The sequence below is a fragment of the Kogia breviceps genome, chromosome 7, assembly GCF_026419965.1.
Source record: "Kogia breviceps isolate mKogBre1 chromosome 7, mKogBre1 haplotype 1, whole genome shotgun sequence".
NCBI lineage: Eukaryota > Metazoa > Chordata > Mammalia > Artiodactyla > Physeteridae > Kogia > Kogia breviceps.
This window is the reverse complement of record NC_081316.1, coordinates 80,360,984-80,383,924: the sequence shown is the minus strand read 5'-3', so window position 1 is coordinate 80,383,924 and position 22,941 is coordinate 80,360,984. Positions and strand designations below refer to the sequence as shown.

At 37.3% G+C, this 22,941-nt stretch overlaps 1 protein-coding gene across 12 annotated transcripts in view; it reads right to left on the bottom strand.

Moving 5' to 3' along the window:
* NUP98 (nucleoporin 98 and 96 precursor) overlaps positions 1–22,941 on the bottom strand; it is a 105,463-nt gene that overhangs the window by 29,396 nt on the left and 53,126 nt on the right. For all 12 annotated transcript variants that reach the window (XM_067038783.1, XM_067038786.1, XM_059068717.2 and 9 more), the window contains 5 exons: positions 20,776–20,963; positions 6,847–6,963; positions 5,340–5,635; positions 2,890–3,003; positions 2,038–2,176 (listed from right to left, as the gene is read on the bottom strand). In XM_067038783.1, coding sequence (XP_066894884.1) covers positions 2,038–2,176; positions 2,890–3,003; positions 5,340–5,635; positions 6,847–6,963; positions 20,776–20,963 — 854 coding nt within the window. The remainder of the gene's footprint in view (positions 1–2,037; positions 2,177–2,889; positions 3,004–5,339; positions 5,636–6,846; positions 6,964–20,775; positions 20,964–22,941) is intronic.

Genomic DNA, 22,941 nt, shown 5'->3' with positions numbered 1-22,941 from the left:
CATCTGGGACTTCCCTGGCATCCCAGAGGTTAAGACTCCACACTTCCACTGCAGGGGGCATGGGTTTGATCCCTGGTTAAGAAACTAAGATCCCACGTGCTGCATGGCACGGCAAAAAAAATAAGTAAAAATTAAAAATAAAAAGATCACATCACCTGTGAACAGAGATAATGTTACTTCTTTCTTTTCAATTTGAATGTCTTTTATTTCTTTTTCTTGTTTAATTGGTTTGGCTCGGACTTCCGGCAGTGGCAAAAGCAAGCATCCTTGTCTTGTTCCTGATCTTAGAAGAAAAGCTCTCAGTCTTTCACTACTGAGTATGATGTTCACTGTAGGTTTTTCAAATGTGGCCTTTTTATGCTGAGGTAGTTTCCTTCTATCTTTATTTTGCTGAGTGTCTTTATAATGAAAAGGTGTTGAATTCTGTCTAGTGCTTTTTCTTCACCGAGATGATCATGTGGTTTTCTTCCTTCATAAATGTGATGCATTACGTTCATCAATTTTTGTATGTTAAGCCATCTGTGCATTCCAGAAATAAATGCCATTTGGTCATGGTGTGTAATCCAATCGATGCAGTGTTGAACTCTGTCTGCTAGTATTTTGTTGAGGATATTTACATCAATATTTATTAAAAGATATTGGTCTGTAGTTTTCTTTTCTTGTAGCATCTGTGTTTAGCTTTGGAATCAGGGTAATGCTTGCCTCAAAGAATTAAAAAGTGCTCCCTCCTCAATTTTTGGGAAGAGTTTGAGAAGAATGGTGTAAATTCTTCTTTAAATGTTTGGTATAATTCACCAGTGAAGTCACCTGGTCCAGGGCTTGGGTAAAGTGGGAACCAGCGCAGGGGGTACTGATTACTAATTCAATTCCCTATTAGTTACAGGGCTGTTCAGAGTTTCTATTTCTTTGCTTTTATTAATATTTATAAATTTATTTATTTATTTTTTGGCTGTGTTGGGTCATAGTTGCTGCGCTAGTGCTTTCTCCAGTTGTGGTGAGCAGGGGCCACTCCTCGTTGTGGTGCACAGGCCTCTCATTAAGGTGGCTTCTCCTGTTGTGGAGCATGTGCTCCAGGCATGCGGGCTTCGGTAGTTGTGGCACTCAGGCTCGGTAGTTATGGCTCACGGGCTCTAGAGTGCAGGCTCAGTAGTTGTGGTGCACAGGCTTAGTTGCTTAGCACGTGGGATCTTTCCAGACCAGGGTTTGAACCTGTGTCCCCTGCACTGGCAGGCGGATTCTTAACCACTGTGCCACCCGGGAAGCCCCAGAGCTTCTCTTTCTTCATGATTCAATCTCAGTGGGTTTGAACATAAATGACTTTAATTATAGTCCTTTCACCTGGACCATATTAGAAGCTAGTCTCTCACACTAAAATATAGAGAAAGAGTTAAGCACAGTCACAGCAGAAACAAGAAAAAAATACTATTAAAAAGCATTTTGCGGGCTTCCCTGGTGGCGCAGTGGTTGAGAATCCACCTGCCGATGCAGGAGACACGGGTTCGTGCCCCGGTCCGGGAAGATCCCATATGCCGTGGAGCGGCTGGGCCCGTGAGCCATGGCCGTTGAGCCTGCGCATCCAGAGCCTGTGCTCCACAACGGGAGAGGCCGCAACAGTGAGAGGCCCGCATACCGCAAAAAAAAAAAAAGAAAAAGCATTTTGCGGGACTTCCCTGGCAGTCCAGTGGTTAAGAACCTCTACTTCCACTGCAGAGGGCAAGGGTTCGATCCCTGGTTGGGGAACTAAGATGCCACATGGTACACAGTGTGGCCAAAAAAAAAAAAAGTTTTCCAAAAGTTTTTGGAAACTAACCAATTGGACCTGATGATATTAGGGAAAAGAAATCAAAAAAGTCATACTATAGCATTTCTTTATCACTTATACTTTTAAATGAAAGTAGAGAAACAATAATCACACACACTATAGTAAGTCAGAGGGACAAGTTGCAAAAAAATGTATATATTATGAATACATCTGTGTTAACAGAAAAAAATTGTGATTTAGCTGATTATTTTTAAAATATGTAAATAAATTCATACCTATTTAGCCCTTCACCCATAGGTGGTTTTTGGTTATCATCTAAGTAGACAATCACTTCTTTCCTTCGGATATGCACAATGTCATCTAAATTTAGATTTGTCAAATTCACATCTCCTTCAAAATAGATTGAACCATAACCTATATAAATCAGAACAAACAGTTAAAAAACTCATCCTGTATAGACACCAAATACCCATTTCACACTTCTAGTGATTATATAATCAGAAGAAGCAAGCAGCTTTAAACATTAATCAATATTCTAAATCACCCAGCAATTCCTTGAATGGGTTATTTCATCTATAATATGTATTAGAAGGTGATATCAAATACATTTATCTGATTTAACATGTGCGTTTTTACAGCACTTAACGTTATCCTCAAAATAGCCTTTTAATCTCTCCCCAAATATCTGTATGGCTGCTATATAAACAACCCTTAACACCTAGCCTGCAGTATGAATTAAAATACTTGAGCCCTTCTTTTAATACAATACAGCAAGATGAGATTTTTTTCCCAAGAAAATTTTATCTGTGATAACTTAATATTAAGTTGAACCTAAATATTACCCATCTCTTGTCAACTATTAATTTTCTCACTTAGTATTTCTTACTGTTTACAGTATTTTAATTGTAGAAAATTGCAATGAGCCAAATACTTACAGTCTTTGTAAAGACTGTTACAAAGTTCTAGTCTTTTTTGCTACTTGTCAATCAAAGTGTCTATTCAGGCCAAGGTGGGTCCAAATGTAGGTAAAAAACAAATTTAGCTATCAAGAGCTTCCTTTATTTAATTACAAAACTAAAATGAAGATCTCTGGCTTATACACTACTAACTCTTAAATTCACACTCACCTTTACGACCAATAGTGAAGTCAGAGACAATGCACTCTCCTTTTTCATTGGTAATTTTAGCTAGGTCATCCATGGATGGAATAGTATAGTAGCCAACCTTAGTGAGAACGATGCCTATGACAAAAGAAACAAAATACTAGTTGTAGCTGACCTCAGGTAGAGGAATTTTCAGTAATGTTTATTTCACTTTTTCCTTTTTATTCTTTTTTTTTTTTTTTTTTTTTTGCGGTATGTGGGCCTCTCACTGTTGTGGCCTCTCCCGTTGCGGAGCACAGGCTCCGGACGCGTAGCCTCAGCAGCCATGGCTCACAGGCCTAGCCGCTCCGCGGCATGTGGGATCTTCTCAGACCGGGGCACAAACCCATGTCCCCTGCATCGGCAGGCAGACTCCTAACCACTCTGCCACGAGGGAGGCCCCCACTTTTTCCTTTTTAAAAATTTTCTACAGAATGGATAATTTTAAAAATTACCTGAAATAATCAGTAAATTATTATAAAAAGAGAAAATATATAGGAATAAAGCATTTTTCCAAGCTAGTTGTTATTTTTTCAATCTGCTTTTCTAAGAAACACTATTCCTAAGAGAAACCAAGAGTTTTTAAAAAAAAAATCTCATGGTTAAGTAAGTTTGGAGAACATGCACAAGATAGTATATTACAGGTTCTGAAAACTCACAAAACAATGAAATCTATTTACTTAATCCACTGTTTCCAAGACTTATTTAACGACAGAACTTCCTTTTCATATGACACCTATTAACATACTTGCACTATGAAAGACATTCCATAGAATACATCCTGGGAAAGACTTATTTTTTTCTTTTATTTTACACATGGAAGATGCCCAAACCCAGGTTTTTGGCTTACGTGATAATTCAGTAGATTAGAGGTTGAGCTAAAACTCCAAACCCAATGCTTTCAGTTTTACATGTTATTGCCTTCTATAAACCTCTAATATCTTTCAAATTTACATCCTCAGATTGAGAGCTAAAATCAAGATGAAAAATCCTACATGAGAAAGTCCCAAAGACAAATGGAAACTTAAAGGACTACATTGATGTTATTTTAAAAAGTGCTAACTAGGCAGATTTCTGAAGAAATCAAAGAAAAATATTACATGGGTATGCTTGTTCTAGTCACTCCTTGTTCCATTTATAGGAAAAAAATCAGGCTAACTTGCTCTCTGAGAGGAAAGAGTTTAAGGCCAATATAAGATCAAATTACAGCCTCCAGAAATGCCCACTCACATGCTTAACTTGCTTCTCTATGGGCAAGTTTTAGAGGGTTCTTAAAGTGTCCGTGAGAATGGAATTTTAAATTGGGAGGTGGCAAAAAGGTCAGTGAGAAAACTAGAAACAATAAAAAAAAATCTAGATGGATATTTAAGATGTAGTATTATAATGAACACATGTAGATGTCTAAACATAAATATAGATAACATAGGATTCTTAATGTGAAAGTATAAAGTTGTTTCCTTAGGGCACCAAGTGACCAAAGATATATATGAAGGCAATAAGATAATTAGATATAGAACAAGTTTACAGACACATCAAGATAAACTGTAAGATAAATTTAAAAAAAAAGACTAGGCAAAACTAATCTATGTGACAGAAACGAGACTGTGGTTGACTTCTTGAGATGGGGACACGAAAGAACTTTCCAGGGTGAAAGAAATGGTCTATCTCTTGATTGAGTGTGTGTGTATATATATATATATATATATATATATATATATATATATATATGTCAAAATTCATTGAAATGAACACTTAAGATCTGTGTACTTCACTATATATAAATTGTACCTCAGTTAAAAGGGGGGAAGGGGGAATGTAATGACATTTGTCAAAACCCAAATGAGATGTTAAGTCAACAGAGAAAAAAGGCAAACTTTAAGCATCCCATCAAGATACTTCAATCTTGTAGTTTATACTGTTTCATGGATTAGTGTGGAAAAACTAATCAGTTCATTGTTGGGGACAAAAAAGAAAAGCACAGAACTGAGGTGATAATAACCATAGCAACCACTAACATTTGAATGCCTATTCTAGTTAGGCATTATGGTCTATAAACTTATACTAACTCAAATCTCAAAAATCTCATATGATAATACTGCTATAATTTTAATTTAAAAACCAATAAACAATATGTGAGTTTATAAAGCTAGTAAAAATTATGAGGATAGTCTCTCTGGCTACAAAATTTGGGATATTTAAACTATACCAGGATAATTAATAAAATGAACTTTAACTACTCCAAAGGTACAAAAAAGAGTGAATTCCAAATCAACCAAAGCATCAGTGAGAAGTGTTTAAGTGTTAACTTCCATAAAATGCAATAAAGAACATTTAGGAATTCAGAGAGCTGACTTCTATTATGTTGAAAATCAGTGACAAACAAGAGGTCTCTTATGACTGGTAGGAGATTACTCAAGTGCCAATCTGAATCTCACCTGCTGGATGCATATGGTAAGTATTTTCTATTTCTTCTCGGTCATCCTGCAGTGACTCCTCATGAAAAGAGGTCTCTTCACTGCTTCCTTCCAGCCCATTTCGCAAGGCAGCACGCATGTTTAACGCAACAATGGTATCATCCACACTGTTGTTGCTGTTATGTTTATTTCCAGCACTCTCCGGGGTTTGAGGAATGGGTTTGGCAATAGGGTTAGTATAAAAACGTGACACAAGAGAATCATCATCTCCATCCTGCTGATGGTTTTCATCAACTGGTTTGCTCAGAAAACTGAATCTGAAAAGGGAGAAAATAAATACTATCTTAGCCCCTTGAGTACAAACAGTAGTAAAATGGTAACAATCAACCATTGCTAGGCTTTTACTAGCATCTGGCACTGTTCTAGGTAATTCCATGTATTAAAAATTCACTTAATACTTATGGTAAACCTGTAAAATAGGCTATCATTCTCTGTGTTTTACAGAAAACTCAGACACAGAAAAATAACTTGCCAAGGTCACAAAGCTGTAAGTGCTAGAGTTGGGATTGTAACCCAGGAAATCTGGCTGTAGGTTCCACGGCTTTAACTGACCTATTTTCATGAATGAATGAATCTGAGTGTCACAATATTTAGTTTAAAGGGGGAAGGGGGTGTCTACTATGTGGGGTCAAATAATCAGTGGTGAATTTCAAAATAAAAAACTGAAATATTAAATTTTTAATAGTATAATCAATAAGGTATTAGATAATGATTCATTTATGAAAACTCAAACTTTTATCCAGAGGAAAAAAACAGGAGTGCAAAGACATATATACAAGGATTTTTCATTGAAGCATTATTTTGAATATAGGAATACCAAAATAATCTAAATGTCCTCTAATAGAGAACTGATTGAATTACCTTACATTTACAATAATGGTTACAGACTCATTTAAAAAGAAGCAGGTTATTCATATTGATACAGAAAGGTGTTTACAGTAAATGGAAATAAGCAGGTTACAGAATATTATTTTGTGCATAAACTCTACAATATATAAGAATATATTTATAAATAAAATTTTAAACTGTAGGAATATATACTGAACCCTTAAGAATTAGTGTATATACTTGTACTTCCTCCTTTATATATTTCTATACTTTTTAATTTTTTTGGTTTGGTTACAGTGACTGTTTATCACTTTAACAACCCCATCCAAAATGACATACATGGATACCAAAATAGTTTTTCAGAACTGAATCAGAAAAACAATAATTTTAAGGTCTAAAGTACTCAAGAAGCAACAATACAACTTCTAGATGCTCATATGCTGTAATATTGGGTTGGCCAAAAAGTTCTTTCGGATTTCTCCATAAGAGGTTATGGAAAAATCTGAACGAACTTTTTGGTCAAACCAATACTTCTAACTTTATAAAATTTCATAGAATGAATAAATTCTAAGCTCAGGATCTTTTCTAAATGAGCACAAGGCCCTCTACCAGAAGTAACCCAAATGAGAAGTCAGTTTACCTCTCTCCATTTTCTGGATAATCAGATGGTGAAGCTAGATCTTCTGAATCACGATTAACAGGAGAGAAGAGATTGCTATTGTTAAGGTTTTTCAAAACCAACTTCTTAATGCTCTTCCTATAAACAGAGACCAAAAGAAAAAAAAGAAAGAACTCAGGCACACATAATTACATCAAAGACCATCTTAAAATCTTGAGTGGAAAGGGGCACTCTTATTCAATTCATATATATCTAAAATTGACCTAACAAGTTCAATTCACCAACTTATCCCATAAATACATAACCAGAACACAAGGTCTCAAATATATTACACTCTGGTGTTTGGAAGAATAAGCTAAGCACATCAAAACCAAGTAGGAAATCCCCTAGAAAATACTCTTCCCTTTCTGAACTCCCTGAGCATTTTGTTCAGACACTAGTTTACTCATCACACTGTCATATATTTCAATTACTTCTCTACATGTCTTTCCTCTCGTTAAATATTTTTTTCTTTTTTGGCAGTCAGGATTTATGACTGCTCCTGCATAGAACTTGGCACTCTGCCTTGAAGGAAAATAGGATAGATGTTTGTTGATTAAATGAGAAAGGTTTATTTAAAAAAAAAAAAAAAAGACAAGAGGGGCTTCCCTGGTGGCACAGTGGTTGGGAGTCCGCCTGCCCATGCAAGGGATGTGGGTTCGTGCCCCGGTCCGGGATGATCCCACGTGCCGCAGAGCGGCTGGGCCCGTGGGCCATGGCCACTGGGCCTGCGCGTCTGGAGCCTGTGCTCCGCCAATGGGAGAGGCCACAGCACTAAGAGGCCTGCGTACCACAAAAAAAGAAAGAAAAAAAAAAAGACAAGAAAGAGGAGTCAAATCCCCTGATATCCAATGATGGAAATGACCATGAATATCTATGAAGTTCAAGTTTGTGTACAATAGGTTTATTTAAGGCAACAACCTCTACAGCATACCAGCTTTAAGTAGAAAAACCATATAACAGATCTTAATCAACCTCCACTTAAAAACTCACTGGATTACCTAATGCACTCCATTCCCTCTTTTAAAAAAAAACAACCATTGGGAATTCCCTGGAGGTCCAGTGGTTAGGACTGCACGTTTCCACTGTGTGGGTTTGATCCCTGGTTGGGGAACTAAGATCCCGCATGGTGTGCAGTACAGCCAAAAAACAAAGCAAAACAAAAAAAACCCACCAACCAACCCACCTCCCCAACCCCACCCCACCGCCACCCAAAACCAACCATTAAGTAGTTACGCCACTCTCTTATTTATTCTACTCTCAACAACTGGGTTATACAGTAACAAACATCTAGTGTTTGTTCCTTACTTATGTATGCTAGTTATACTCCTTATAGTAATGATGTTATCAAATAAGAATTAAGTAAGCCAATGAAATAGGCACTTGACAATAAAAAACTTGCCCTCCTATTAATGGTAGACTAGGTAATGCAGACTAATTCTCCTAGGAAGGATTACCAGAAAACTCAGAGCTCTTTCTATGCATTAAGAGCCAATAAGATAGTAAAAAATGACTGTACCAGCAACCTGGGGGGACAGTGGTATGGGGAGGTGTCTGATATTTTGGGTTGCTTTTCTCCTGGAGACTTTTCTGATCCAAAGGGAAGGCTGAGAGGCTGATGGTGAACTTGACAGTGTAGTGGTACCAGGGAGGCAGAGATGAGTCTAGAGCCACCAAGGGGGTGGGTCACTAGTAAATGCCACTTGTTTTGTGTTGGGACCTGAAAAGTCTCTACCCCTGGAGTTAAGAAAGAACTAAAAGTAAAAAGCACATGGTCCTAAGTTCAGCTATGACTCATCTCAATAAGCACTGTCATAAAAAAAAAAAAAAATCTCTGAAGGTCAATATCATCATCCTTGAATTCCAGTTACTGTCACAGTTTTCTTCAAAGAAGATAAATGGCCAATAAGCACATAAGATACAAAACATCATAAAGGGAGTGCAAATTACAAGCATGAGGTACCACTTCACCCCCACTAGAATGGCTGTTATAAACAGACAAACCAGAAAATAACAAGAACTGACAAGGATACGGAGAAAATTAAAACACTGTGCACTGCTGGTGGGAATGTAAAATGGTGCACCGGCTATGGAAAACAGTTTGGCAGTTCTTTCTTTCCTTTTCCCTTATTTTTTAACATCTTTAGTGGAGTATAATTGCTCTACAATGGTGTGTTAGTTTCTGCTTTATAACGAAGTGAATGAGCCACACATATACATATATCCCCACACCTCCTCCCTCTTGTATCTCCCTCCCACCCACCCTCCCTATCCAACCCCTCTGGGTGATCACAAAGCACAGAGCTGATCTCCCTGTGCTATGCGGCTGCTTCCCACTAACTACCGATTTTACATTTGGTAGTCCATGCCACTCTCTCACTTTGTCCAAGCCTACCCTTGCCCCCCCCCATGTCCTCAAGTCCATTCTCGACGTCTGTGTCTTTATTCCTGTCCTGCCCCTAGGTTCTTCAGAACCAACTTTCTTTTCTTTTTTTAGATTCCATATATATGTGTGTTAGCATATGGTATTTTTCTCTTTCTGACTTACTCTGTATGACAGACTCTAGGTCCATCCACCTCACTACAAATAACTCAATTTCGTTTCTTTTTATGGCTGAGTAATATTCCATTGTATATATGTGCCACATTTTCTTTATCCATTCATCTATCGATGGACACTTAAGTTGCTTCCATGTCCTGGCTATTGTAAACAGAGATGCAATGAACACTCTGGTACATGATTCTTTTTGAATTATGGTTTTCTCAGGGTATATGCCCCATAGTGGGATTGTTGGGTCATATGGTAGTTCAATTTTTAGCTTTTTAAGGAACCTCCATACTGCTCTCCATAGGGGCTGTATCAATTTACATTCCCACCAACAGTGCAAGAGGATTCCCTTTTCTCCACACCCTCGCCAGTGTTCATTATTTGTAGAAATTTTTTGATGATGGCCAATCTGACCGGTGTGAGATGATATCTCATTGTAGTTTTGATTTGCATTTCTCTAATGATTAATGATGTTGAGCATTCTTTCATGTGTTTGTTGGCAATCTGTATATCTTCTTTGGAGAAATGTCTATTTAGGTCTTCTGCCCATTTTTGGATTGGGTTGTTTGTTTTTTGGATATTGAGCTGCATGAGCTGCTTGTAAATTTTAGAGATTAATCCTTTGTCAGTTGCTTTGTTTGCAAATATTTTCTCCCATTCCGAGGGTTGTCTTTTCGTCTTGTTTATGGTTTCCTTTGCTGTACAAAAGCTTTTAAGTTTCATTAGATCCCATCTGTTTTTGTTTTTATTTCCATTTCTCTAGGAGGTGGGTCAAAAAAGATTTTGCTGTGATTTATGTCATAGAGTGTTCTGCCTATGTTTTCCTCTAAGAGTTTGATAGTGTCTGGCCCTACATTTAGGTCTTTAAACCATTTTGAGTTTATTTTTGTGTATGGTGTTAGGGAGTGTTCTGATTGCATTCTTTTACATGTAGCTGTCCAGTTTTCCCAGCACCACTTATTGAAGAGGCTGTCTTTTCTCCATTGTATATTCTTGCCTCCTTTATCAAAAATATGGTGACCATATGTGGGTGGGTTTATCTCTGTGCTTTCTATCCTGTTCCATTGATATATATTTCTGTTTTTGTGCCAGTACCATACTGTCTTGATGACTGTAGCTTTGTAGTATAGTCTGAAGTCCAGGAGCCTGATTCCTCCAGCTCCATTTTCCTTTCTCAAGATTGCTTTGGCTCTTCGGAGTCTTTTGTGTTTCCATACAAATTGTGAATTTTTTTGTTCTAGTTCTGTGAAAAATGCCATTGGTAGTTTGATAGGGATTGCACTGAATCTGTAGATGCTTTGGGTAGCATAGTCATTTTCACAATGTTGATTCTTCCAATCCAAGAACATGGTATACCTCTCCATCTATTTGTATCATCTTTAATTTCTTTCATCAGTGTCTTCTAGTTTTCTGCATACATACAGGTCTTTTGTCTCCTTAGGTAGGTTTATTTCTAGGATTTTATTCTTTTTGTTGCAGTGGTAAATGGGAATGTTTCCTTAATTTCTCTTTCAGATTTTTCATCATTACTGTGTAAGAATGCAAGAGATTTCTGTGCATTAATTTTATATCCTGCTACTTTACCAAATTCATTGATTAGCTATAGTAGTTTTCTGGTAGCATCTTTAGGATTCTTTATGTATAGTATCATGTCATCTGTAAACAGTGACAGCTTTACTTCTTCTTTTCTGATTTGGATTCCTTTTATTTCTTTTTCTTCTCTGATTACTGTGGCTAAAACTTCCAAAACTACGTTGAATAAGAGTGGTGAGAGTGGGCAACCTTGTCTTGTTCCTGATCTTAGTGGAATTGGTTTCACTTTTTCACCATTGAGGACAATGTTGGCTGTGGGTTTGTCATTATGGGCTTTATTATGTTGAGGCAAGTTCCCTCTATGCCTACTTTCTGAAGGTTTTTTTAAATCATAAATGGGTGTTGAATTTTGTTAAAAGCTTTTTCTGCGTCTATTGAGATGATCATATGGTTTTTCTCCTTCAATTTGTTAATATGGTATATCACACTGATTGATTTGCATATATTGAAGAATCCCTGCATTCCTGGGATAAACCCCACTTGATATGGTGTACGATCCTTTTAATGTGCTGTTGGATTCTGTTTGCTAGTATTCTGTTGAGGATTTTTGCATCTATGTTCATCAGTGATATTGGCCTGTAGTTTTCTTTCTTTGTGACATCTTTGGCCAGTTTTGGTATCAGGGTGATGGTGGTCTCATAGAATGAGTTTGGGAAGGATAGGTGTTAGCTCTTCTCTAAATATTTGCTGGAATTCGCCTGTGAAGCCATCTGGTCCTGGGCTTTTGTTTGTTGGAAGATTTTTAATCACAGTCTCAATTTCAGTGCTTGTCCTTGGTCTGTTTATATCTTCTCTCTCTTCCTGGTTTAGGCTCGGAAGGTTGTGCTTTTCTAAGAAATTGTTAATTTCTTCCAGGTTGTCCATTTTATTGGCATATAATTGCTTGTAGTATCTCTCATGATCCTTGCTACTGTTTCCTTCATTTCTTTTTCATTGATTTCTTATCTGATCTTTATAATTTCCTTCCTTCAGCTAACTTTGGGGTTTTTTTGGTTCTTCTTTCTCTAATTGCTTTAGGTATAAGGTTGTTTATTTGAGATGTTTCTTGTTTCTTGAGGCAGGATTGTATAGCTGTAAACTTCCGTCTTAAGAACTGCTTTTGCTGCATCCCATAGGTTTTGGGTTGTTGTGTTTTCTTCATTGTCATTTGTTTCTAGGTATTTTTTGATTTCCTCTTTGATTTCTTCAGTGATCTTTTGGTTATTTAGTAGTGTACTGTTTAGCCTGCATGTGTTTTTTTTTTACATATTTTTTTCTGTAATTGATATGTAGTCTCATAGTGTTGTGTTCAGAAAAGATACTTGATACAATTTCAATTTTCTTAAATTTACCAAGGCTTGATTTGTGACCCAAGATATGATCTATCCTGGAGAATGTTCCATGAGCACTTGAGAAAAATGTGTATTCTGTTATTTTTGGATGGAATGTCCTATAAATATCAATTAAGTCCATCTTGTTTAATGTAACATTTAAAGCTTGTGCTTCCTTATTTATTTTCATTTTGGATGATCTGTCCAATGGTGAAAGTGGGGTGTTAAAGTCCCCTACTATGATTGTGTTACTGTTGATTTCCCCTTTTATGGGTGTAAGCATTTCCCTTAAGTATTGAGGTGCTTTTACGCTGGGTGCCATAAATATTTACAAATGTTATATCTTCTTGGATTAATCCATTGATCATTATGTAGTGTCCTTCTTTGTCTCTTGTAATAGTGTTTATTTTATTCTATTCTATTCTATTTATTTATTTATTTATTTTTACGGTACGCGGGCCTCTCACTGTTGTGGCCTCTCCCGTTGCAGAGCACAGGCTCCGGACGCGCAGGCTCAGCAGCCGTGGCTCACGGGCCTAGCCGCTCCACGGCATGTGGGATCTTCCCGGACCGGGGCATGAACCTGTATACCCTGCATCAGCAGGCGGACTCTCAACCACTGCGCCACCAGGGAAGCCCTCCAGCTTTCTCTTGATTTGCATTTGCAGGGAATATCTTTTTCCATCCCCTCACTTTTAGTCTGTATGTGTCCCTAGGTCTGAAGTGGGTCTCTTGTAGACAGCATACATATGGGTCTTGTTTTTCTATCCATTCAGGCAATCTGTGTCTTCTGGTGGGAACATTTAATCCATTTACATTTAAGGTAATTATTGTTATGTATGTTCCTATTAACATTTACTTAATTGTTTCGGGTTTGTTCTTGTAGGTCTTTTCCTTCTCTCTTTTTTTTTGCCTAGAGAAGTTCCTTTAGCATTTGTCGTAAAGCAGGTTTGGTGGTGCTGAATTCTCTTAGCTTTTGCTTGTCTGTAAAGGTTTTAATTTCTCCGTCAAGTCTGAATGAGATCCTTGCTGGGTAGAGTATTCTTGGTTGTAAGTTTTTCCCTTTCATCACTTTAAGTATATCATGCCACTCCCTTCTGGCCTGTAGAGTTTCTGCTGAGAAATCAGCTGTTAACCTTATGGGAGTTCCCTTGTATGTTATTTGTCATTTTTCCCTTGCTGCTTTCAGTAAGTTTTCTTTGTCTTTAATTTTTGCCAATTTTATTACTATGTTAACCTGATGGGGATTCCTTTGTATGTTATTTGTTGTTTTTCCCTTGCTGCTTTTAGTATTTTTTCTTTGTATTTTAATTTTTGATAGTTTGATGAATATGTGTCTTGGCATGTTTCTCCTTGGATTTATCCTTTTTAGGACTCTGTGCTTCCTGGACTTGATTAACTATTTCCGTTCCCATATCAGGGAAGTTTTCAACTACAATCTCTTCAAATATTTTTTCAGTCCCTTTCTTTTTCCCTTCCTCTCTGGGACCCCTATAATTCGAACGTTGGTGTGTTTAATGTTGTCCCGGAGGTCTCTGAGACTGTCCTCAATTCTTTCCATTCGTTTTTCTTTATTTTGCTCTGAGGTAGTTATTTCCATTATTTTATCTTCCTGGTCACTTATCCGTTCTTCTGCCTAATTTATTCTGCTATTGATTCCTTCTAGAGAATTTTAAATTTCATTTGTTGTGTTGTTCATCATTGTTCGTTTACTCTTTAGTTCTTCTACGTCCTTGTTAAATGTTTCTTGTATTTTCTCCATTCTATTTCCAAGGTTTTGGATCATCTTTACTATCATTACTCTGAATTCTTTTTCAGGTAGCCCAAACAGTTTGGCAGTTCTTTAAAAGGTTAAGTATAGAATCAATGTATGACCAAACAATTCCAGTCCTGGATATATACTCAAAGGAAATGAAACTGGGACTCTGATACTTGTACACCAGCATTTATAGCAGCACTATTCACATAGCTAAAAGGTGGAAACAACCCAAAAGTCCATCAATAGATGGAATGGATAAACAAAATGTGGGTTAACCATACAGTGGAATTATTCAGCCTTAAAAAGAAATGAAGTTCTGATACATGCTACAACTTAATGAACCTCTATAACATTATGCCAACTAATGAGAACATAATGTACAGCACAGGGAACTCTACTTAATGCACTGTGGTGACATGAATGGGAAGGAAGTCCAAAAGGGAGGGGATATGTGTATATGTATGGCTGATTCATTTTGCTGTACAGCAGAAACTAACACAACATTGTAAAGCAACTATACTCCAATAAAAGTAATTTAAACAAATACAATAAAACATTATGCCAAATAAAATAATCCAGACATGAAAGAAAGAATAAATTCTGTATGATTCTCTGTATATGAGGTATCTAAAATAGGCAAATTCTTACAGACAGAAAGTAATATAGAGGTTAAAAGGTTAACAGGTTTCTTCTTCTGGGGGAAGAAGAAAATAGGGAATTATTGCATGGCAGGTACAGAGTTTCTGTTTGGGATGATGAAGTTCTGGAGATACTGCTGGTGATAGTTACACAATATTGTAAATATACTTAACACCACTGAATTGTAATTGTACGTAACATAAATTTTACCATTTTAACCATTTTCATGTATATTTTACCACAATAAAACTTAGTAAGTAAAAAAACCACAAGTAATTCAGGCACACATTTGTAAAAGCTGTTAAATATTAGAACAGATAAATTTAGGAAAACTGCAGATGTGTTCATATACGTTTTTGTGATATTGGAGGTAAAGGAAATAAAGTAACTGAAATAACCAAACCAAATAAATCACTATGTATGTAGAAGACATAAATGATTAGCAAGCTTAGTTTAATTTAATATCCCCATACCCAACAATTACGGAAAAAATATTCTTTTCAAATACACATGGAATGTTTATGAAAACTAACCATATGTTGGACTATTAAAGCAAGCCACAAGTTTCAAAGAACTGAAATCACCTGAAGTACTTTTGTCTTTTGCACATAAGCTAGAAATCAGTAACAAATAGATAACTTAAAAATCTCCATGTTAGGAATTTATATTCTTAAATAACCCAAGGCTCAAAAAACCCCATGAAAATCAGAAAGCACTTATCATAATTATTTTTTGAACATGAAGAGTACTCCATATCAAAACTTGTAGAGTACAAATAGAGCTGAACTAAAAGGGAAATTTACATCTCTAAATGCATATATTAATATTTGAAAAGAAGTAAAGTTGAAAATAAAAGCTAAGCATCCATTTAGACAAAGGACAGAAAATTAAATACCATAAAAAGAGGGGGGAATGGACCTCCCTGGTGGCACAGTGGTTAAGAATCCACCTGCCAATGCAGGGGACACAGGTTCGAACCCCAGTCCGTGAAGATCCTACATGCCGCGGAGCAACTAAGCCTGTGCACCACAACTACTGAGCCTGAGCTCTAGAGCCCGTGAGCCACTACTGAGCCCACGCACCTAGAGCCAGCCCATGCTCCACAACAAGAGAAGCCACTGCAATGAGAAGCCTGCGCACCACAACGAAGAGTAGCCCCTGCTCGCCACAACTAGAGAAAAGCCCGCGTGCAGCAGCAAAGACCCAATGCAGCCAAAAATAATATAAATCATTAAAAATTTTTTTTAAAAAGAGGGGGGAAGGAATTAAAAATAAATATTAGTGATAATATGACAAATAAAATTTAAAATTAATGAAAGAGGAATCAGACTCGAGAGCATCAATAATGCCAGAAGTTAGTTCTTTGAAGTGGTCTATAAAACTGGTAGATCCCTGACCACATTGCTAAAATGAGAAGGCACAAAATACCCACATGTCAGGAATGAAAACACAGACATCCCCACAGATTCTACTAAAATGAAAAAGACAGTAAGGATATTTTTAAACAACTTTATGCCAGTAAGTTTGGAATTTTAATGAGCTGAAATGAATATTTTAAGAACATAACTTGACAAAAGTGACTCAAAAAAATGAAAAAGCTGATGTCCTATAACTTTACAGTCAATAATTAAAACAAACACCTTACTACAAATAATACTTCAGACTCGTATCTTCACCAGTATCCAACATCTAATGGAAGGGGGGGGAAAGGCCTATCTTACACAAAGTCTTCCAGAAAATAGAGGAAGTGATACAATTTGTGAGGTCAGCCTAATTTTTATACCAAAACTGGGTAAGGAAATTATAAGACAGGGACATCCAAGCCAATCTAAATCAGGAACACAGAAGGCAAAAAAAATCCTGGACAAAATTTTACATGGTGAACTCTACAAGAAAGTAAGTTATCAAACACTATCAGGGCCTATGGAAAGGGCTTAGGAGCCAACATGAAAGGGTCCCTTCTGGCCAAAGAGCGAACAACCTGGTGATCACAAAAAATATTAGCTGCAACGGATGGAAACACAGCAACAGGGGTGGGTGAGGGGGAGGAGAGAAGATGGTTTAATTAAATGTTTCACATGAAGAACGTACAACTAAAAGACAAGGAACTAAATATGAAACATAAAAACAGTGTCAGGCAAATGTGAAGAGGACTGGAATCAGAAATATCAACGTGAGACAGGTACAAAGAACAGACACAAGAAGCCAAAGAACAGAAAAGTGTCACACAATTTGTGAAAGCAAAACTATGTGACTTTGAATACCAGATTTATTTCAACAATGAAATATTTCATAAGTAAAAACAAGTGACAGATTCATGTAAATTTCACCATATTTACGTCACTGCCCTCACTTGGCTTATAGGAATATAGCGATATAGGAATAAGAGTTACTTGTTTGAACTTGTTTCCCACAACCTTGCTACATTTATTAGTTCAGAACTGACATACAGTAAACAGCACATATTAAATTGTACAATTCGATAAGTTTTGACATGTGTATACACCAGTGAAACCATCATCACAATCAAGAAAAACAACATAGCCATAAATACCCAGAAGTCTCCTCATACGCCTTGTAATCTCTCCTTTCTATCCCTCCAAGACCTCTCCCTCATGTCCAGGCAACAACTTGCACTTTCCAGTATTTTATATAAATGGGGTGGTGGGGGGAGAGACTATCTTGATAAATACAAGACAGAATACCATTCGGTCAAGTCATGTTTGAAACAAACATTGAAAAAAAAATGGAAAATAAAATTGTGTCCACTTGAAAAAATATATATGTGTATTTAAAACCAGAAACATATCAAAATACTCCCTCTGCCTGACAGTCCTCCCTATCCCTCTTCAGTTTAAACAACACATCCTCACAGAAGCTTTCCTTCATCATTCTGTTAGTCTCTCCTACAGTCGTAATCTCTACTTCTCCTGTTACTTGTCTCACTTGTGATTATTTTGTCAACATCTCTCTTCCCCCATAGTTTGAGACAGAGGAAGGTGTCTTGTTCACAGCAACTAAGCCCATGTGCCACAACTACTGAGCCTGTGCTCTAGAGCCTGCGAGCCACAACTACTGAGCCCGCGAGCCACAACTACTGAAGCCCACATGCCTAGAGCCCGTGCTCCACAACAAGAGAAGCCACCGCGATGAGAAGCCCGCGCACCACAACGAAGAGTAGCCCCTGCTTGCCGCAACTAGAGAACACTCACGTGCAGCAACCAAGACCCAGCGCAGCCCAAAATACAAAAACCCCCACAACATTGTAATCAACTATATTTCAGTAAGTTATTTAAAACTTAAAAAAAAAAGAATAAACACACATGCAAACGAACAAGCATACAACTTGAATAGACAATCTGACTTAATACATCAAGGGTAACATTTAAATTCCCTTGGGAATGGTGCAGTTTGTTTAACAAATGATGCTGGCATAATTGGCAGAAAAATAAATAAATAAAAGAACATGGGGGAGTTCTGACAATAGAAAAGATAGGTAAAATTTAAAATAGGATGGCCAGAGTAGTATTCACCGAATGTGACATTTGATTAAAGAGTAAGAGAGTTAGCTATTATGATTTATGGGGAGAAGTGTTTTAGGCAAAGAGAACGATTGGAGCAATGATCCAAAGGCGATAGCATGCCTTTCTTGTCCTAACGGCAACAAGGAGATTATAGTGGAGTAAACAGTGAAGACAGTAGATGTGTTTACAGAGGTAATGGAACGTTGGATCTTATAGGGCCTCACATGCCACTGTAAGGAATGCAGCTTTTACTGGGTTAGCTGTATTCTGAACAGAATGCAAAGGAACAAAGGTAAAAAGCAAAAAGATCAGTTAGGAGAATAGTGCAGTAATTCAGTCAAGAGATGATGGTGCCTTGGGTCAAGGTAATTAGTAGTAGTCAAGGTGGTAAGAATTGGTCAGATTCTGGATAAATTTTTTTGTGTGTGTGTGTGGTACGCGGGCCTCTCACTGTTGTGGCCTCTCCTGTTGCGGAGCACAGGCTCCAGATGCGTAGGCTCAGCGGCCATGGCTCACGGGCCTAGCTGCTCCGTGGCATGTGGGATCTTCCCGGACCGGGGCACAAACCCATGTCCCCTGCATCGGCAGGCAGACTGTCAACCACTGCGCCACCAGGGAAGCCCAGATTCTGGATAATTTTTAAAGGTAGAACAAAGATTTGCTGATGGCTTAGACATGGCATGTATGAAAAAAGTCAATGATGATTCCAAAATTTTTGGCCTGAGCAACTAGAGTGATAGAAACGCAATTATCTGCAACAGGAAAGGCTTTGGGTGGAACAGCTTTAAGGTGGAAGATCAGTTCAGTACTGGACATGTTAATTTTGAAATAAATGTCTATTAGACATGCAAGTGGAGATGTTGAGTAGGGCTGGATATTGGATATAAGAGTATGGAGTTTGCGAGAGAGGTCCAGGCTGGAGATAAAAGTTTGAGAATTAGACTACAGATGATCAAAAAGTCTTGAATTAAATTAAATCACTTTGGGAGTGAGTAAAGATAATGTGATCAAGAACAGAGCCTAGGGGCACTCCAATTTTAAGAGGCCAGGAAGAAGAGGAACCAGCAAGGGAGACAGAAGGAGCAACCAGTAAGGTAGGAACAAAACTAGAAAAGTGGGGGGTTCCTGGAAGCCACATTTCCAGGGAAGTAAAACAAGGAAAAGTGACAGGTAAACCATGTACTTCTGAAACATCAAGTAAAGACTGTTGAGAGCAACACCACAAAAGTAGAAGCCAGGAAGGTGATACCATATTAACAGCAAAACGTGTGCTTTCCCACTCCAATCCTATTTGTATATCATATTTGTAGATCCTAAGACCTGGTGAAATTGCCCTGAAAGTTGTTGATCTGATGACTGGACTAAAAAGGGTGACTCTAAGCCCTTTTTATTTACTCTGTGCTGAACAACTTGCTAAATGCTGGGGACATAAACATGAATGATACACAGTCCCTGCCTTCAAAATAACCCAATGATGTTCTAAAGAAATGCATAAAATTGGACTTTCCATCTTTTCTGAAGCAGCTGCCCACCATACTTTCAAGAGAAAAAGGAGTGATAATTTTTTACACTTTATAACATTCATAGACTAAGAACTGTAAGAGATGAATTCTTACTTTTCCCCCCAAAGCTTTAAAAAAACAAAAAAAAGCTTTCCTTTCTAATTAGAAAAGTATTTGGTATTTTAAAAAAGCCTCTGTGTGTGTTTAGCAATGTATCTAGAAAAATAAACAACTTAGAAATGAAATGCCCTGAAATTATATCTCCAGAAGTTAACTACTGTTGACACTTTGGTATGTATTTTTCTTCAGTTTTTTTCTCCCATGTATATATATTAACACTCTAATAAGGCATGTTTGCATACTTTAAGTATAATTTTCAATGTTTACCAACAACTCTTCTACATACTTTCCTGAATTTATTTTCAATATAATTACTTATTATTTTATTATTTAATATCTATATGTGTAGGAATTAAAACAAATGTGTGTATATATATATATTTTTTTTCTTAACTAGTTTGGCCAATTTGAGTAGTAAGAAAACAGTGTCTTCTGCTTAAAATAATGTAAGCACGGGCTTCCCTGGTGGCGCAGTGGTTGAGAATCCGCCTGCTGATGCAGGGGACACGGGTTCGTGCCCCGGTCCGGGAAGATCCCACATGCCGCGGAACGGCTGGGCCCGTGAGCCATGGCCCCGGAACCTGTGCTCCGCAACGGGAGAGGCCACAACAGTGAGAGGCCCGCATACCACGAAAAAATAAAAATAAAAAAAATAATGTAAGCACTAGCACTAGCTTATCAAAAACAAAACCAAATAACATGATTTATGCAAAACTTGAAGCATGTTTACCAAAACATGTTATGTTAACTATGATTATCCCTGGGAGTGATCAAGTTATTTTTATTCTTCTTCATGATATTCTATATTTATCACATTAAGACAAAAATGTATATATAACATTTGTAGCACATTTAAGTAAACAGTTTTATACTTAGTTTATATTAATATTTTATATCTAATTTAACAGAAACTCACTTGGGCATGAATGCTCCATTGGCTAAGGATGGTTCATCGTCATCTAGCCCATCAAAGAGATGTGACTTGGCTGTGCCTGTTGTTTGTAAAGCCTTTGGTCGGACTCTGGTGGCAGGGCGGGGTGTCAGTTTATAATGCGTAGGTGTTGTGAGAGCCTTCTGGGCTGCTGGATTTGTTGGTTTCAATCTCTGAAAAACAAAAAATCAAGGAAAGTTCTAGTTTAACTCAAATATGATACTGGCCTTAAAAATCAGAAGACCAGAGTTCACACCTCATCTCTGCCATTCACCTGCTAGATCCCTCTTGGAGTCTTGGCTCCCAGAACACAAGGATTTCCCACCCAACTTTGTATGTAAGTGTGAATGCTAATGTAACTGTCTTTATTTCTCTATAATTGATTTTCATTCATCTCCCCAGCCCCCATTTCAATGGGTTTGTCTGACCCGTTTCAAAATGTAATTGAGATACTGCATCTGAAGTGCTTTGTAAATCGAAATGTACTAACAGAACATATTAATATACCTTGTGCATTTCTCTTCATCTTACAAAAGAGAATAGCCTGCAGTTGTTTTGCTTTCTAAAACAAAGACGACAATATTTACATTCAATTTTTAGAAAATATAATACCAAAATAATTCTAAGCCTAATTATTTTTCAATTAAACCAAACATCTTATCCTTCAAGAAAAACTGAGACACAGCCATAAATATTCAACTTTTATGCAATCTATATCACTCTGAAAAAATGGATCGATATTACCTTGCATTTATCCACCATTTGATAAACGCTGATAATTACCATGAGTCAAACACTAAGAATAAAAATAATACAACTGGGACTTCCCTGGTGGCATAATGGTTAAGAACCTGCCTGCCAATGCAGGGGACACGGATTTGAGCCCTGGCCCAGGAAGATACCACGTGCTGCGGAGCAACTAAGCCCGTGTGCCACAACTACTGAGCCTGCACTCTAGAGCCCGCGAGCCACAACTACTGAGCCCACATGCCACAACTACTGAAGCCCATGTGCCTAGAGCCCATGCTCCATAACAAGAAAAGCCACCGCAATGAGAAGACCGCACACCACAACGAAGAGTAGTCCCCACTCGCTGCAACTAGAGAAAGCCAGTGTGCAGCAACGAAGACCAATGCAGCCAAAAATAAATAAATAAATAAATAGATAGATAAATTTAAAATAATAATAATAATACAATTACTCTCCCTGATTTCTGAAGGTATTACAAGTAAGTGGAGGAGACATACAACTAAATTAATTAGTCTTCAGGTTGGTTTTGATGGCATCTTTACTATGTCTCCATAGCATCTTCAGGATGTTATACATTTGTTTTCCTAAACAGTATACATGGGATTATATAACCACTTGAAACAACAATATCTAAAATATAAAACCCATCACAGTTTATTCTTCTCTTCACAATACAGACTGTTTACACTTCAGTAACAACAAACCTCCCCAAATCTCTTTTGTGATCTTTCACAGTTCTGTGCCTTTGCTTGGAATGTCTTGACCTAGATCTACCAACTTCTACATATGTTCTCAAAAGAAGTTAAACCTTACCTCTTCTGAAAACCTTTATCAAACTCACCCAAGAATCTATGCTCTTCCCTCTGTGATATTTTTAAATTTTTATTAAGATAAAATTCATTAACATAAAGTTCACCATTTTAATGCATATAATTCAGTTGAGTTTTAGTATATTTACAAGGCTGTACAACCACCAACCACTAAATTCCAGAACATTTCCCTCATTCCAAAAAGAAATCCCGGGCCTCCCAATTCCTCTCATTATCTCTCTTTTTTTTTTAACATTCATTTATTTTATTATTTATTTATTTGGCTGTGTCAGATCCTAGTTGTGGCATGTGGGACCTTTTTAGTTGCAGCATGTGGAATCTTCAGTTGTAGCATGTGGGATCTAGTTCCCTGACCAGGGATCAAACCCGGGTCCCCAGCATTGGGAGTGCAGAGTCTTAGCCACTGGACCACCAGGGAAGTCCCCTCTATCTCTTGGCAAGCATGTACTTTCTGTCTCTATGGATTTGCCTATTCTACACATTTTATATAAATAGAATCATGTGGCCTTTGCGTTTGGCTTCTTTGACTTAGCATGTTTTCAAGATTCATCTATGTTGTAGCATGTATCAT